Source organism: Diadema setosum, chromosome 19 (assembly GCF_964275005.1).
Source record: "Diadema setosum chromosome 19, eeDiaSeto1, whole genome shotgun sequence".
Lineage (NCBI taxonomy): Eukaryota > Metazoa > Echinodermata > Echinoidea > Diadematoida > Diadematidae > Diadema > Diadema setosum.
Genome location: NC_092703.1, coordinates 36,076,867 through 36,096,018, shown reverse-complemented (window position 1 = coordinate 36,096,018; position 19,152 = coordinate 36,076,867). Strand labels below are relative to the sequence as shown.

The 19,152-nt window shown below is 36.6% G+C and overlaps 1 protein-coding gene across 1 annotated transcript; it reads right to left on the bottom strand.

Moving 5' to 3' along the window:
• Positions 1 to 2,477: 2,477 nt before the first annotated feature.
• Positions 2,478 to 4,146, bottom strand: LOC140242485 (CD226 antigen-like). Its single transcript, XM_072322217.1, is given in 4 exon segments — positions 2,478 to 2,875; positions 3,395 to 3,671; positions 3,673 to 3,776; positions 4,098 to 4,146. Coding segments are annotated over 4 exon segments (828 nt in total).
• Between the last annotated feature and the right edge of the window lie 15,006 nt (positions 4,147 to 19,152).

The following is a 19,152-nucleotide window of genomic DNA, read 5'->3' as shown; positions in this document are numbered from 1 at the left end:
GTGGACACAAGCAAACTGGACTCCATGATGTAAGAGTAAAGATTAAATGAAGAGTTTGTTTGCAAAAACCGATAAGTCCATATTTGCCAAATGGAGATATTTGCGATTAAAGGTCAAGAAAAATAAAGAGAACAATAAGAAAATTTTTGCTTCTTTTGACCATAACTTGAAAAATATACCTTTTTATGTAGTGACCAATATATCATTTAAAAGGTATTATTTTGTACTTTATGACAGAGATACTTCAAAATCTTCAAAAATGGACTTATCGGTTTTTGCAAACAAACTCTTCAAATATATTGCGAAGAATTGTCTACATAATATGAATTATCGGTAAGAATGCAGAAGAGCGGACATGAAAGAAGAAGAGAATATAGACACAATGGTACCATGTATACGGTACACATGAACATCTGAGGAGGACGTATGTGTAACAGACTATATTTTTCTCTAATAAAAAAAATTGATACATAACTGTTTAATCTAAAAAAAAAATGACTTGATTGAGATGATAAAACGAACCTCATTCGGTTGTATATTATACCATTTCAATAAAAATTACTTTAATCAATTCTTGAAAGAATTCAAAGTTTCAGCTATTGGAAATCATTTTGTGGCCTTCTTGGATAGTTGTGAATGGATTCATTTTTTTTTCGAAACAGTGTTTCAAAGGGAATGTAGGTGGAAGATTGCGTTTATTATAATTATACATAAATTGACCTAAATTAAGCAAATTCAAATCTGTAATATTCAATATTTTGCGTTCAAAAAATAACGGGTCCATATGAGACAAAATGCAGCATGACATAATCCGTAGGGATATCTTTTGTAATAGAATTATTTTATCTAAGAGTGTTTGATGTGTATTTCCCTGCGAGAGAATACCATAATTGAAATATGGCAATATTAGGGATGAATAATGTTATAGTGTGAGCAGGGACGATACAGGAAGACAAAATTTAAGCTTATTGATTATACTAATGTTTCGTGGAATAGTTTTACATATACTATCAATAAGAAATTTCCATGAAAGCTTATTATTAAGTGCTATTCCAAGAAATTTAACAGGAAAACATTTTCCAATGGATTATACCATTAAAAAAATATCAACAGGTGGTGCCTCTGTACAGTTATTAAAAACAATAATTTTGCTCTTTGAAGATGGAGAGATATTTGCTTTTATCCATAGGTCGACAGTTTCTAATTCCAAGTTTATTTTTTTACAAGGGTATAAGAGGACTATTGTGCTAAAAAAAATAATAAATTAGAGTCACCCGCAAAGACAATAAAAGTATGTGTGTATGTGTGAGTGTGTATGTGTAATTATAAAGTTTCATGTCATGGAATACCCTTGTAATTTATTCAGTTTTTCTTTTACTACTTTACCATAAGCATGTATGTATCAATATATAGTGCTTACCTTTTTCAATGAGGACGATCAGTAGGCCTACAAGTATCATCGTCAGGATCACTGCGATTGCAACAAGGATGTAAACCCAAGTCAAAGGTGCCGTTGGTGCTGACTCTGGCACTGTTTATATCATGTAAGAGGAAATAATCATATTAAAAAAAAAAAAAACTGACGCCATAATATGATAACCTATTTACAAAGTATTTATTGTCGATGTTATCAACATACTTTATACTTTACAAACCCTTCTACGTTTTAGTGTCAATCGACTTTACTTTTTTCTTTGGTATTAATGAAGTGATTTTTCTCTTCCTGAGGATCAGGTCTGCCCTCCTTCCTAAATTCTCCTTTTCGAAATAAAACGTAAAACGTTTGTTTTCGTGGCCGGTCTGTGAAGCAATCATTTAATTACCATGCTTTGACAGTCCTATATTACAAGCAAGTGAGCACTGAGTATAGCGTTCCGGATACAAAAATCCCATCATAAACCTAATTTTTGGTTGAACGTGTGTGTGTGTGGGTGGGTGGGTATGGGGGTGTTGATTTGCTTTGGTATAATTGCGCTGATTTTTTTTTTGAAGTATGATTTTTATACTTAAAGAAAAAATTCAGACATGAAAAGGTGATCCCCTACGCATCTATCAGATCAATGACAAACAGCACGGACATGTGGGAAAATCGATTTGTGCTACACCATTTCTAGGACGGGATGATACGAGCTTGATTTATTACTTTTCGCCGTAAATTTATGTGACAGACTACCAAGAAGAACAGCAAAGTGGCCGGAGATATATTACCTAATCCACTACCTGTTAACCCCTGCAGAATGCCTTCAATGTGGATATATTAAGCTCACTTGATATATACCAGACTACAACGCAAAATCCTTGTATACGGTTTTAAGGGTACGACTTTGCAAATCAAGTGATGTCAGGAATGCAGAGCTCGAGAAAATTGAAGTGGGTCAGTTAAAGCAACAACACGCGCGCATACACTCATATGGAAATTTATCCACACAGCCACACACTTCATCAACAAAGTGTAAAAATAAAGAATAGAGAAAATGTCACTTACCGTCGTCATCTGAATCATCATTGTTCGTTACGTTAAGTATCTTCGGGATATCAAATATTTGTTGGCCGGTTTTCAAAATCTGGCTGCAGAGATAATAACCCGAATCATATCGGGTGATATTTGAAAGTAACAGAGAAAAGTCGTACTTTACGATAAGTCGGGATTTGAGCTGACGTGTCAAGTGTTTCCCATATTCAAATGTAGCATTGGCTGGATAAGCAGTCACAAGATCTTCGCAGTTCTGATTCCCGCACGTGAGCAATGGCTCTGCTGACTCTGTGTACTCCCAGTATTGCACCTGCACGTCGCCAGTATTTGCCAGTGAACATTGAAGTGTTATATCTTGTCCTGATTCAGATTCAACTGAACCGTCAGAAGCCGCAACTAACACTAATGATTAAGATTTGGGGAAATGATAAGAGCAAATATATAACATGAACAATAATGTAAAGCACTGTCAATCAAAAAAACAAATCAGCTAGCCAAGAAATAGACAATGCAAAAACTGATTGACACCTAATAGAATCAGGCAAAAGGCAAAAACTAAAAACTATATAGATTAAAGAATTGCTTAAAGTTGAGATACATTTTCCACGAGACATAAACTACAAAGATTCTGCCAAAGTGTCAAGACAGTCATTCGTTATTATTGCAAATGTCGGCCTAAAAAAGCAACGGAATACTTTTATACGACTTTTGAAATGTGCTTCATGAACAAAAAAAAAAAAAAAACATGGATGGGTAAGGATCCAGAATTAAAACGTATTCGTGTCACGAGAAACAATCTTTTTTGTTTTTCAAATTCAAGCTTGAATTATGTCAATCACAAACACAATTGCGTACCAATACTTAGTAAGTACACAACCATATGAGGTTTATTACGCTGTGTATATAGGCCAGTGTGCTTACCTGGATCGTTCCTTTCCTCTACGGTAAGAATAAACGACTCCTCGATGGCTGTATTATCATACAATGCAATCTGGAGACATTTGTAGCATCCGGCATCGTGGTGAGAGACATTCAAAATTGACAGATCGTAGTTGGCTTGTAGAGATAGTTTGGATTTCAAGTCTTGTGTCACGTGAGTTCCGTATGTAATTACATCATGTAATGGATATACGGCAACAAACTCGTTTAAACTCTGGTTCTTGCACTCTGACATTGGCTCTGTTGTGTGTACGTAAGTGCCAATAACGCACAGCCACATTGTCATCAATTCCAAAGGGGCACTGTAGTGTCACATTTTGACCCACCGCAGACTCCAGCAGATGTTCGGATGTTGTAAATGTTACTGGTAGATCAAAAGAAAAAAGACAAAAGGAAGAAGAGGAAAGAAAGGATAATGGAGTATGAGGTAAAAAGCATTTACATATAATGGAAATAGTAAAAAGCTATATGATACAGTATTTCAATCGACTAAGGTTTCATTTCGCGTACATTGAATCTTACATAGGAAAGAATAGTTAAATGAAAAGCAACAAAAGGAGAAAATTTGATGAGGAAGAAAATGGAGCGGACGGGAATTTCCAGAACACGAATAGACAAAAAAAAAAATAAAAATAAAAAAACGAAGAGACGTGAAGGAAGCTTCGGAATCCTTTTTATATCTTACCATGGAGAAGGACTGTAATTAGAACGTTGAGAAGTTGATTATAGGCCATGGTCATGGTTACACTTGTACCCGCAGTTGTGTATCCTGTAGAACAAAAAACAAAAATATCTGACAGTACTTGTTCAATTCAATCATAGTTTATTTCCAATCAACGAAAATCAACACATAATACAAAGTATACATGTCATGAAATGATTATTGTCCAAACGTTTACAAAAGATTCATGTAGTATACGAAATAAATCATATACAACAACATTATGTACAATAATTACGAGGAACAATGCATGTATACTTCGTGAGCGTTCGGAAAATAACTTCAATTATGGAAAATAGCGATCCACTAAAAAGCAAAGCTTGTGGGACGTGGATCGCTAGATAAATAATGAGCAACAATATATTATTTAAGGTTGTTTTTTTCTTACAGCTATTGTATTAGATATAAATCACTTAAGTCATTTGTAAAAATATAGTTATTTTGAGATACGCTGGCTTCGGCAGTAATAAGAAATAAGAATAGAGTATCAATGCTAATGCCCAGACAGTGTTCATTGAACTGCGTGTACCGGGAAAATATGACAAGGACGACACACTCGTACAGACATTCAGTTACCCACACACATATACGACGCGAGAGAGTACCGAGAAGAGAGAAGACAATAACAATACAAGTCTTCGAAGAACAAAAGACAGGAAAGGAAGAGGAAAGAAGAGAAAAGAGAGGTCTGCATACAGAACACGCCAAGTGCTGCGACATCAGGACAGGTGAAACTTCAAGCATGAATTAAAGTAATTTAAACTATCCAGAATTATAAGTAGATAGTAAGTGTTTTCTGAATTTGTATTTAAATGTGAAGAATTTGGGGGAATCTCTTAAGCTATTATCTAGATTATTCCAAAGTCTGGGTCCGGTATAAAGAAAGGTATTTTGGGCATGTGCGGTTCTCATTACGTCGTTCACACCACGAAGTGGCACTTTGGCCAAAATCGCGTAGAAAATCAATTTTCTGTTTTCTTCATTTTTGTTATGTATTTGTCTATCATTTCACAGAATCTCAGGTCAGAATTATGCTTATTTATGCAAAAGCAAGTATTTCTACAAGTGGCACAATGCACAAAAACGCAGATCAGTAATTTCACAAAGGTGGCACTAACGAATGTGCCGCTTCGTGGAATTAATTGCTCTGTGTGTTGCTTAGTTCACGAAGTGGCACAGTACATAGACGCCCTGTGTTAAGACGTGCTACGCGCACCGTACGCGGACCACTTGCAGCGAAGCTACGATATCACGTCAATATCCAGTGAAAGACCAAGAACCATGCTTTTAAGAAGGTAAGAACTCTGGGTAGATTTTAGTCATCTGTGAAAATAGTGTTTATTTTGTCGTACTTTTGGCTATCCTGGGTTTTAGGGGTCTAAATTATTTTGACATACTTTTATTTTGACTTGACATTACAACGCTATAACGTAACATTAGAGACGTTCAAGACAAGGGTCTGATGTTCATACTGTAGAACGCAACTTTCAAGTTTCAAGCCCACGTACTGTGATCCGTGTATGCTATGAGTTATCAACACCCCCCCCCCCCCAGAAAACATAAATTAAATTCACGCTTTGCCAGCATTACCCTTTTTATTTTTCTGGAGAAACGTCTGCCTATTTAGACCTTCCGCCTTTTTATTTGCTTGTCAGTTGCGTAGAAGTCAATGTGTATGATGTTCGTGCCTGTAGAATAGTCTAGTTTCTAGACCTAGATGATCTGTAACAGTTAGAAGTTCAGTAGAACCTCTAATACTAGGAATAATATTAACAAGGGCTCAGACGGGTCCGTTTTATGGAGTCATCACATATTTAAATCTCTCATAGATGTGTCTTATGAGCGAAAAGTCTCTCCTAGGGCTTTCATGAAACGGATCACAGTCTAGTACTTTACATAGACATGAAACTAATTTGCGAGGGAGCGAAACATAATGTGATTATTTAGGCCTACACCCTCACTTGACCTTATCAAGATGTAGATAGACCATATAGCACGATGAAAGAAAATTCTAGACACCCATTTAAAAATGAAACAAAAAAAAAAATCACAGGGCTGTTTGCCGGAAAAAAAAAGATAGATTCCTAATTTCTAGAGAATTATGCATTCAGGTTTTCAGGGAAACATCTTCACAGTCTTGTGCTACTTCATCGTTGAATATATATTCTTTGCAATTATTCTGACAATGCATTTACCAATTTGAAAAGTAACAGAGCTATCCAGAATAATTTTTGAAATTGCGTTTATATATTTTCTTGATAGAAAAGGCCCTGGATGTGTTAAGATTTACAAGGTCACCAAGATACATTATTCATGTAATAATTTACATGTCTGTGTTTCTGCAATCTAATTAATCCAGATACCAACAGTGCAGGGTACTTCCATCTCCAGAATCCCACCTCTACAGCGGTTCGGATTCAGAGGACAATGTTTCACCGCCAGTACTGTGTAACGAAAGTGTACTTCAGCAACTAGTGGAGAAATTATACATGCCAACCGTTGCAATGTTTTTCTTCTTTTTTTCCTCAAGACTCTCAAGCATAAACACCCCTTCCTAACATCTTTACCACCAATGGTTGACAGTGATGTCAGGCCTTACTTTAACTCATGTGTCCATGTAATTATTTCAAATGATCTTTAGGTTCAGTTATCCTATTGTCGTAAGATTGATGATAAAAGACATGTTTAGCAAACGAAAGCACCTGCCTATCCCTAGAGCAATGTGGGGTTTTTTTTATTTAATTAAAAATATTCGAAGAACTATGATTCAAACAAAATTTGGTGATACAAATGTACTATGTTTCACCACTGTAAATGGACCGTGCATCACAAAGCAAACTAAAAGTCGCACCCCTTGATTTTACGTGAGGACTCAAAAAGTTAAAATGGGTCAACCGAGTCAGTCCTGAGTTTTTCATATTTTCTGAAAGAGCTATCCTTCTATATTATTCTTTAGTTTGGGATCATAACATGAATGAGAGAGTGTGTTTTCAGCAGTTTTCTACAACCCATTTTTGGGGGAGAACAGAATGATCAGGTATGTCTTATAGTCCTCTTTTCATTTCTTGAAATCCTTTACTCACTATTCACTTTCAAATTTAATAACTTTTGAAAAGATAATTGTACTGCTTTGAAAGTTGGCAATAATCGAGGGCAGAATGTGTTAATAGTACATGCTCAATTTCAGTTCAATCTGATAATTCCTTTATTGTTGTTACGGTGGTTGTTGTTCCGGTGTGTCTAGTCCCTTTTATTGCACAGCTAGCACGACTTGGTGAAGATTAAGTGCTTAAATAGACCCTGTTCTTCATAGCCTCTTTTCTCAGTTCAATCTCATTTTTTCAGAGTGTGTGCTTTCTAGTATTTAGATAGGTTAGGGGAGTCCATTTGAATTTAGTTATTCATCATTTTAAAGCTCAGAGTCTGCTCTATAAGAATCTGCCCTCAACTGAAAATCAATGTCTGGCGACTTTTTGTTGGTTTTGTGATGCAGGCTCAAAATGTAATATAGAATGCACAACACATTACTGTTCACTCCATAATTCAAATCAGTTTGCTTAATGATAATATCCATATGGGTACTTCGCTACATTGGCATATACACTCGAGTGGCCTTTTCAAGTTTCACTTTTGTGAGAAATGTATCATAATCACAACTGAATGGGTTTAGATGTGATACAACATTAATGTCTCATTAATCATCTATCATTATGAAAAAAATTTCTTGCGTGTAAATATACTAGTGCAGCATCTTGCATTTGATGTATCTTTTTTTTTTAAATGTCATGACTGATACCATTTATGGATGTATCATATCAATATCAATTTTCTGTAATTTGAAACATGTTTATTGCAATACCGTTGTGATTAGCATGTTTGTTAGTTTCAAGCAGAACTTGAATATCATGACAATCAATAATGGAAAAAAGCACCTCATGTACTGTATTCTACTAGACTCAATTAAAAAATATTCAAAATCTACGAACCAAGGCAATTTATCATATTGTTTTTTATAGCAAGAATGACAGTGTACATAACCTGTAACGTTATAAGAAAATTATCCTAATACATCTTTGATACAAACACAGCATAGATGTTTGCAGGCGTTACAAGTAGAGTAAAAATGACAAATTGAGAATTTAACAACAACAAAGAACAATAAATAGATGTTCCCTTCTACTTCCAGTAGTGTATGGGAGGGTTGTAAATTACACGCTTTTGTTAATTTCAGCACGCATCTTGATTTGGCGGTACAACATATACCCCATATATTGTACATTCAGAAAAAAAAAAAGTTGATCTATTCATTTAATTATTTCACCTCCTGAGCCGTAATACACTGTGCTGAAAGTCAATGATCTAATTAAACGTAGAATTAGTGATCGCTGATGCGTTTTAAAGTGCTGATATGCAGGGTAATGGACGTTGGTGTTAATTAAGGGGACGCAGGTACGTGTTCCACAGAATAATTATTAAGTTTCTTCGTCTTATCTGGCAGAAAAAACAAGAAACTTCTTCAGTGTTATTTGTAACCCTTTCCGCAGCTAGCTATAACGTGTGTATAGAAATATAATTATCTAGGCCTATTCTTTCAAATACCTTCAGAATATAATTATGTTATAACAATAAGCTGACAATGTAGTTTTGAAATGTACTGTCAATTTTTTAATACTTAATTTCGATTACATTTTTGAAATGTAAGCACTTTTTCAAGTCTGAAATGGTGTAAAAGATCATTGTCATTGTTTTATCAACTGACCATTTTTCTTTGTCAGTGAAGAACGAAATAAAATATGAAGTGTTTTCATCACTTAACAAGAAAATGATTTATGGGGATTGATTTTATCATTTCTTTCGTACATTCTTTCTTCAACCTTTATCACGTGGATTTGTTTTTGTTTTTTGTTTTTTAGACGATTGAAAGTAGTGAGTATTCTTTTAGAATAATAAGTATGATAAAAAAAAAGAGACTGGATACGGGCAGTTGATGGGGGATGAGGTAGGCATGAGATTGCTTCCAGGAGAGAGAGGGAGAGAAAGTAGACTTAACTGTAAAATAAAGTCTGCATATGAAGTTATGAGACGTTGAACATAACTGTGAGCATGGTGAAACATAGAATTAAGCAAGAAAAAAGAAGATCAGTATACATTGGAGTAAATGTACAGATGAGGTGAATAATTTTGATTAGGAATCAACCCCTTGTCATCATAAACACAGAAAGTCCTGAACATAACAGCAACACTTCTTGTTTTTATTACATGGAATTGTTCTTGTGATATATAGCCAAGAAGACATTTGGGGTTTATAATAAAATAGCGAAACTGTTTAAATTTTCACTGTAAAGGCTGCAGGAATGATTGAAAGTAATTCGGAAATTGCAACACGCGCGAATACCTCATTGTTGTGAACAAGGCGCACGTACAGTACGTCGCGCGCGCGTGCAATGTGCCACTTCGTGGAATTAATGAAACGTCGATTTGGGCGTATGATTTCGTTCACGAAGTGAAACATTATGTTTGCAACTTTATGGTGTTAATATATTATCTCCTCGATTTGAAAAAATCATAGAAGTTGGTGAGAGAAATATCCTTCTTGATTTTCTAATCAGTAAACCATATATGTATCCCCCAAAAGCGATCGTAAGAGCAATTTCAATATCGCATCTCAGAAAACCTCGTATTGTACTCGCGAATACACAGGACACAATGGGGCGCGACCCAATGTGCCACTTCGTGGAAACAATCGAACCGCGGTTTACGCGTATGATTTATTCCACGAACCGGCACAATTGTTCCCTGCCTCGTGGTCGCAATATTTCACATTTATTATTTGAAATTGGCATGTGAATGTAAAGAAGAAGTTCTCCTCTCTCCGTTCATGTACAATTTATCATGTTTAGTTACAGAAATCCACTCGAGTTGACGATTTCAAAATTTGTAAAACTTTGATTGCGTTTTTCTCGAAACGCGGTTTTCGCGAACCACGCGCCAAAGTGCCACTTCGTGGTGTGAACGACGATTAATGGAAGATGGAATTCGTCGGATCGTCGCGTAGAATAGTTATATACATGACTGTGTCGATGAAATGAGTCGTGAAATATTTTGGGTAAAAAGTTGCTGTTATAATCAAACATGAACTGGCCAAGTTGAAACACATACAAATCTTTTCTTTTTAGTATTTTGTGGTCAAAAAACAAAGGATCTGTATGGTCTCGAGTATTTAGGTTAAAAACAATTCTGAGCGCTTTCTTTTGCAAAAGAAAAAGTTTATCAAGTAATATCTGATATGTATTACCCCAAGCAAGGATACCGTAGTTTAAATAAGGTAGTATCAAACTAGAATAAAGAGTTAATGATGCAGATGAAGGAAGATAATATTTTAATCTGTTCATTACGCCAATGTTACGTGAAATAATTTTACATATGTTATCAATATGATTCCTCCATGAAAGCTTGTTATCAACGCAAACACCAAGAAATTTAAAGGTAGAAACTTCTTCTAGGGGAGTAGTATCAAATGTTATATTGCCTGGGAAGCTATCTAAAGAGTTACTAAACAGCATAAATTTTGTTTTTTGAATATTTAATGACAATTTATTTGCCTATATCCATTGTATGACATTTTTCAGTTCTTCATTTACTGTTCTTGCTAAGATATTTGGGTCAGGGTGGGAAAAGAAAAGATTAGAGTCATCCGCGAATAATATGAATGATAGTTTCTCCGAGGATCTATGAATATTATTGATATAAATAATGACTAACAATGGGCCTAGTAAGCTCCCTTGTGGAACACCACATGTAATCGTTTTATTGAGAGTCAAAGCCGTTGACATGTACAAATTGGGATCTATTTGATAGGTAACTCGTGAACCACTCTAAGGCCTTTCCACGTATGCCATAATGGGATAATTTGGCGAGAAGTATTCCATGGTAAATCGTGTCAAAGGCCTTGGAGAAGTCCAAGAAGATACCTATTGTGTGTGACAATGTGTCGAGTGCGTGTGTGACTTTGTCGATGAGGGCGAGTAATGCGTGTGTTGTGCTGTGATTTTCCCTGAATCCAAAATGGAAAGGTTGAAAATTATTGACATCATCCTTCTCCCCTTTCTTGTAAATAGGAATTACTTTCGCAATTTTCATGCTATTTGGCACATGGCCAGTTGCAAGCGATGAGTTGATAATGTGTACTAAGGGATCCACTATTTGAGGAATTATGTTTTTTATCAAGTGGTTGTCAGTTCCATCGTGGCCAGGACTTTTTCCTTCTTTCAAATTGGCAACGATCTTTAGTATTTCTTCTTTATATGTAGGGTCAAAAAATATAGTTTTGGAGTTAAGGGTATCTAAAAAATCACTAAAAGTTTTACTAGAAAGAGGAATATTTTGAGAAAGATTTTGTCCAATTGAAGAGAAGAAGCCATTGAAAATTTCAGCCATGCCGGTGGAAGTGTTGCTGGAGGCATTGCCCCATCAAACTTCAGAAATATTAGATGAATTATTAGGTGTATTCATAGCATTTTTTTAAATGTTTTCCATGTGTTTTTAATATCATTTTTATATTCACTTATCTGATTTACGTAAAAATTTTTCTTCTGCTTACGTAATAATTTGGTAGTGTGTTTTTGTATGACACATATTTTTTCTTATTTTTTTTTCAGTAGGGTTGCATCTGTATTTATAAAATAAATTATTTTTCCTATTTATAGATCTTAATATAGACTGGGTTATCCACGGGAGTCTTGGAATTTGCTTATATCTATCTTTTATGTTACGCTGGGGAATATGGTTAACGATTTCGGAGGTAATAGTAGATATGAAGTAGTCATAAGACAAGTTGACATCGGTAGTGTTGTATACAAAAGACCAGTCAATTTCTTTTAAGCTGTTTTGGAGACTTGTAAGATTATCCGCAGTAATCTTACGTCGCTTGTTAAGCGTAACAATTACATGAAGTACTTTTTTTTTCTTCAAACTATATCCAAGTATGACCTCTAATTTGGCCATAAGAAACCAGCACTAATTACTGATACTGCGCAGGGAGCAGTCTTCGAATGCATTATCTGTCTGCCGAAGTTCACATCTATGTATCAATCCTACAAATGCTGATAATGCATTAAAAAAAGAAATTCTATCCACTAATCTATCACAGGTATAGCATAACATATCGGAGTAGCGTATATTTACAACACGAATGAAATATGAAAGCCTATATGGCAATGAGTAGGACCCTGATAGGGTAACCATTATGTGCTGAAAAGGAACTTGATAAAGCGTAGAGTAAACTGGATTTGAACTGGAAGTTTCTCGTTGTTACTTCCCCTAACAAAGGAGAAAAAAGAGAGAAAAGAAAAGGGAAAATGCATTGAGAATTGTCAAGATTGTCCGCTTTGACCCGGTCTCATGTACAGAAAAAGGAGAACGTAGAGCATATTCCAGATCCGTAATAAACCACGGCCTCATCCCGCTCATTACAGTAAAAACTAATTACTCGAAAAAAAAAAAAAGATATGAGGAGGAATATGAAGTAGAAAGCGTTAAAATCATAAGGAGAAACCCCATTAATGTTTTTGCTATTTTTCATTCATAACGTCTTGCATAAGTTGTGAGTTGAATAGTTGTGTGATATTCCAACAAGTCGTAATCACTTTGAATAGTACAAATCAACGTAGATGATATTACCAAACGAGATATGAAACTCGTCACACTGAAGACGAGTTAGGTGATACGCTTGGGGTCATCAGATGTCGGTCATCCGTGATCGACAAAGAAAAGAATGTAATATAGCACCTTGAAGTTATAATGAGATACTTAGTTGAACTTTTTGGGCCTACATTATTCAGATCACATTTGTTTTTCTGTCACACAAACTAAGTGGAAATTCTGTGCGTGTGCGACTAAGTCGATTTACGGACTTTTTGAGTACGTACAGTGCATAAACTTAGACCCCGTTTACGGTGCGGGGCTGGGCCGAGCCGCGGCCAAGCTGCGGCCAAGGCCAACCTCAATTGCGAGGCCGAGCCCCGCAATTTAGTCCGTTTACACTGCCGGGCTCGGTCGCGCTTTTGATTCAAACCTTTCAATATTTTGTCGTGGTGGAGCTCTACTTTTAAACAAACGCAATTTGGTATTGTCTGGTTTTCAGATCCTTTGCCAACTGAATTCCGTGGCGACGAAGTCGCCGTTCGGGTAAAGGCCTTTGCCGAAGGAGAAAATCCTTTGCAGGACAAAACCACCTTAAACTATCCTAGTTTTCGACGTTGAAGCGGTTAATATCCTGAATAGGGAAATAGTACAGGCGAGGGTTTGGAAGCCAGACTAAAATTGGCCGCGCATTTAGCCCAGTTTGCGCTTACACTGAGAAAAGGGCCGGGCGCGACCGCGGCTCGGCCGCGGCCGAGACCACCTCGAGAGCGTGGCCTAATGCGAGGCCAATTTTGGCCCCGCATTTGGCCTTTTGCGCGTTTACACCGAAATGAAGGTGGGCTCGGCGCGGCCGAGCCGCGGCCGAGCCGCGGCCGAGCCTCGCACTGTAAACGGGGTCCAAGTGATCCTCGACACGTACAAATAAAACATGACAATTAAGTGTTTATAACCATCCTGGCTTTAACAGTGGCCTTTTAAAACATGACCTTTGACCATTATTTACATAACCAATATGACTCCCTCTAATCTTGCTATCACAATGATCAGTTCAGAGAGCTCATACAGCTATATATATACAAGCCTGTGAGATTTACCAGCAGTAAAACCAATGAAGCCTCCGATACAAAACAAGGGATATAGAGCAAGTGATTCTGTTTTCGTGAGAATGTGATTTATCCTGGACGAAAGTGATACCTCAATTAAAGAGAAAAGGGCAAAAGAAAACGGGCTAAACGTACAGCTCTAGCGAAAGAGACATCACCTTTAACCATGTAACTATAGGTCTCCTCCAACTAAGAGTACACTTTGAACGTACGTTTATACGTGAATGATAATTTATGACGATCTCACGTGATCGACACACATTCAAAGGGGACAGTTAGAAGTGGAAGGAGTGCTTAATCGTGTCATTAATTCCTAATCAATGACACCACTACTATAGGCATATCATAATTTCTCATCTAAAATCAATGGCCTATAGGACTCATGCACCATTACTTGTATCGTGCATAAACTTTGTTTTTTAAGCTTTGAGTGAAACGTATCATATCATAATTCTGTAATTCCATCAGCAGTGATTGATATAATAAAGAAGAAAGATATATCACCGTATTGAACGCTTAGAACCTAACGGGGGGGGGGTATTATAGCATGATACTTGGTTCTTTACTGCCCAGATGCCAACAACACCCATCACCCACGGCTACACATAGAGAAACAGCCATTGCGAAAATAAAACTTTGCTTTCTCGTAGGCAGAATGACACAGAACCCCGTCAAACACACTTTTCTTGGCAGGGATGGACATGAAAAGGTTCATTACTAATACTAAACAGCGTATGCATTCCATTCATGTGGCGCGAGATACCTCTATAGCAACATAAAACCTGTCTACAACTCCGTTATTGGGTCAAACAATAACAACGTGGAATTTCAAAGAGATGACCGAGACGCCATACACCTGGCCTAGAGTTAATTCATTCAGTTGCCATTCCTGCTCCAGTTGAGTTATGTAAATTATTTTCCGACCTGTCGTGTGACGGTGTATTCAACACAGGAACAAACGTAGAGAAAAGGAAAGGTGGCAAGCGGGGCACTGTACCAAGGGCAATTTAAACAATACGTATGATAAATGAAGCAAATCCAACCTCCAGCCTCCGACAAAAAAAAAAGGAACTTGAGTGACTGTGTGTCGTGGGATAGTATAATTGATAAGATAATACGATGAAATGACATCGATCGGAATAAAGCTGAACTGCCAAAAGAAAAACAAAGAAAGAGAGAGGTAGTGCATAATGACCATGCAGCGCGATAAGCGACTATAAAGCCACACGGCTGTACCGAAGATTGGATGTGAAATGTATCTTTAATATTTTTTTATTCATATATATATATTTATCTTAAATCTTTATACCATTTACAACATGAAAAAGTTCATTACTACTACTAAACAGTGATGCTTTCCACTCGTGTGGCACAAGATACCTCTATAGCAACATATAACCTGTCTACAACTCCGTTATTGGGTCAAACAATTAACAACCTGGAATTTCAAAGAGATGAGCGAGACGCCATACACCTGGACTAGAGTTAATCAATTCAGCTCCCATTCCTGCAAGTTATTTAAACGTATATGTTCCTACCTATCCTGTTACAGTATAACAATAGCCAATGAAGAGAAAAGGAAAGAGCAAACGAAAGGTGGCAAGCGGGACGATGTAACAAGGGGCAATTTACAACATTAAGTGTGACAAAATTAATGAAGCAAACCCAATCTCTAAACTCCAATACAAAACAAAGGAAATAGAGCAGCCGTGTTCACGGGTTACGTACACTTGATAAAATAATACGATAAATGACATCGGAGTAAACCTGAACTGCCGAAAAAAAGAGAAAAAAAGAAAGAACGGATAAAAGTCCTGCGGGAGTCGAACCTCTCGCCTTCCGGTATGGCGTTATGAACAACCAGCGCGCTAACTGATTATGCCACATGGCTGTCCTGAAGATCAGTTCGAGTGCGAAACTTAAATCTAAATACTATCGTGACAGTGTTGACTTGTGATGGCGCTATTCAACTTCCCACAAGTGGCAGCGTGGATTCGATCAATATACAGTTGCAAAGAAAAATTGGGAATCGTTCCGTATAGATTGCATTCTCATTTTCAGTTTTAAACTACAAAATTATCAACCTGATGAGGAGATTTGAAAACATAAAATGCATGATTACTAAAGCTTATTGTCTCAGCTACAACATATTTATGTTTCAGAGGAAATGGAGCAAAATCAGATGAGGTAAAGGTGCTTAAACGTTGTCAAGTCATTGCATGGTTTGAAAAAAAAAATCACTTCCCACAGACATAACACGTAAACTTGTCCGATTTTGAGTCTTTACCTTTAATCACAATTTCTAGTATGATGACGTCATCATATTTCAAAACCATCACATGGACTTGAGAGGAAAATGTTCAAAGTACAACATATCTGAATTTGGGATAATACTGAGGTTAAACAACAGAGATACGAGCAAATGAATGTCAGAAACAGTACCTCAAAAAAATCAATTCCACTTTTTTATATAAAATGACGATATTATGACGTCATCGAGTTTTCCTGGCAATATTGATACTTGGAATGTTATTTACAATTTATATGCTTTTGTAATATGCAATAGAAATATAGGGTCAACGGACGATTTAAAGAGCTATGACGAAATAAACAAAGACATGTTTTTTCACTATATTTGCAGAAAGACGCGCGTGCGGAATTTCAACTTTGACGCCTGTGCATTCCTTTGTTATGGGTCGAAATCGATCGGAAATCAATGGATATTGTTACTCAAAGTATCAGGAATCCAAATCAGTCAAAAAATTGCATTTCCATGTTGTTTACGCGCTCTTTGCGCGAAATTGCGCGGACGGACGCGCGCGCGAGAAAATGTTTGAAACGCTTGAAATTGTCTGAAACTTCGAGATTTCCCATTGGGAAGTCGTTTTGAGCCTTTTAAAATTTTGACGCGCGCTTACGCGCGCCTAATGATGACCTGGGTAACTAGCGTTAAAAAGTAAGATAGAGCGTGACCTGAACTTTATGTCCAGCGAAAATGATACAGAAATGACATCTAGTTATGAAGTTATGATCGATCATGTGACAAGGTCCGAAAATCACAAAATGGCGCCTAGATGACGTCAAAGATATGTTACTGTCATGAAAACCTTATTGTGGCTAGATTTTGTCATGAGACATGTTGACTGAAAATGTCATGTTATTCCGTAATGTCATTCTTGAGATATTGACGACACAAAATTGTCCAGAAAGAAAGAAGAATAAAAAAAAAAAAACGAGATATGAAACTCGTCACCGTGAGGACGAGTTAGGTGATACGCTGGGGTCATCAGATGTCGGTCATCTGTGATCGACAAAGAAAAGAATGTGATATAGCACCTTGAAGTTATATTGAGATATTTAGTTGAACTTTTTTTGGACCTACATTATTCAGATCATTTTTTTTTTCTGTCACACAAACTAAGTGGAAATTCTGTGCGTGTGCGACTAAGTCGATTTACAGGCTTTTGAGTACATAGGGCTACAGTGTATTCACCCAGTGATCCTCGACACGAACAAATTAAACATGACGAGTGTTTTAATAATCATCTTGGTATCAACATTGGCCTTTTAAAACATCACCTTTGACACTTATTCACATAACCAATATGATTCCCTCTAATCTTGTTACCATAACAAGCCATATACAAGCCTGTGAGATTTACCAGCAGTACAAGCAGTGAAGCCTCCCATACAAAACAAAGGCATATAGAGCAAGTGTGTCTGTTTACATGAGAATGTGATTTATACCTGGACGAATATCAAATGGCATTACCTCAATTGAAGAAAAAAGGGCAAAAGAAAAACTGAAGAGTTTGTTCCCCAAAAACCGATAAGTCCATTTTTGACGACTTTGAAGTACGGTCTCTGTCATAGAGTACAAAATAATACCTTTTAAATGATATATTGGTCACTACATAGTAAAGGTACATTTTTGAAGTAATGGTCAGAAGAAGTAAAAACTTTATTATCCTCCTTATTTTTCTTTATCTTTAATCGCAAATATCTCCATTTGGCAAATATGGTCTTATCGGTTTTTGCAAACAAACTCTTCAACTATTCTTGCTTATCATCCTATAAGGTTATTCTAAAATTTCACGTGCCAAAACGTACGGCTCCTGCGAAAGAGACGGCGTCTTTAACCATGTAACTGTAGGTCTCCTCCAACCAAGAGTAGTGAACGTAAGCTAATACGTTAATGATAATTTATTTGACGATCCCACGTGATAGACACACATTTAAAGGGGACAATTAGAAGTGGAAGGAGTGCTTAATCGTCTCATTAATTCCTAATCAATGACACCCCTACATACAGGCATACCATAATTTCGCATCTAAAATCAATGGTATAGGACTCATGCACCATTACTTGTATAGTGCATAAACTTTGCTTTGTAAGCTATGAGTAAAACGTGTCGTAACATAATTCTGTAATACCATCAGCAGTGATTAACATAGTAAAGAAGAAAGATATATCAAATTGAACGCCTAGAACCTAACCAGGGGGATTATAGCATTATACTCGATTCTTTACTGCCAAGATGCCAACAACATCCATCACCCATGGCTACGAATAGAGAAGTAGCCATGGCGAAAATAAAGATTTGCTTTTTTTATAGGCAGAATGACACACAACCCCTTCAAACACACTGTACTTGGCTGTGTGTGTCATGAAAGAGCTCTTAACTAATACTAAACAGTGTATACCTTCCACTCATGTGGCACGAGATGCCTCTATAGCAACAGATAGCCAGTCTACAACTCCGATAGACGAGCAATAATTACCTGAAATTTCAAAGAGATGAGCGAGAAGCTATACACCTGGCCTAGAGTTAATTAATTCAGTTTTCATTCCAAATACTCAAGTTGGATTATGTTAGTAGAAACATTCACATCTGCAGTATAACTTAAACAAAAGTAGAGGAAAGGGAAAAAAGAAGTGGGAAGAGCAAAACTGCGCAACTGCAATTTATATCCTTGCATGATACAAGTGAAGGAAATGTTTCAGATGTCATAGCATAGTCTTAAGCATAGACTGACAAATAGGCAATGTCTAATTTAAAAACCATCAACTTAATGTCAGAGAAGAAACTAACTTAAAATTAAAAATGCAGTAAACCGTAGCGTAAATCGCTGGTCTACCACTCTGCCTAGGAACATCCACACAAACACACGCACAACACACACAGACACACACAGACACACACACACACACACACATGTTAAGGGAAAGAAACAACTTTAGATATAACCATTTTTTGATAAAAGGAAAAGAA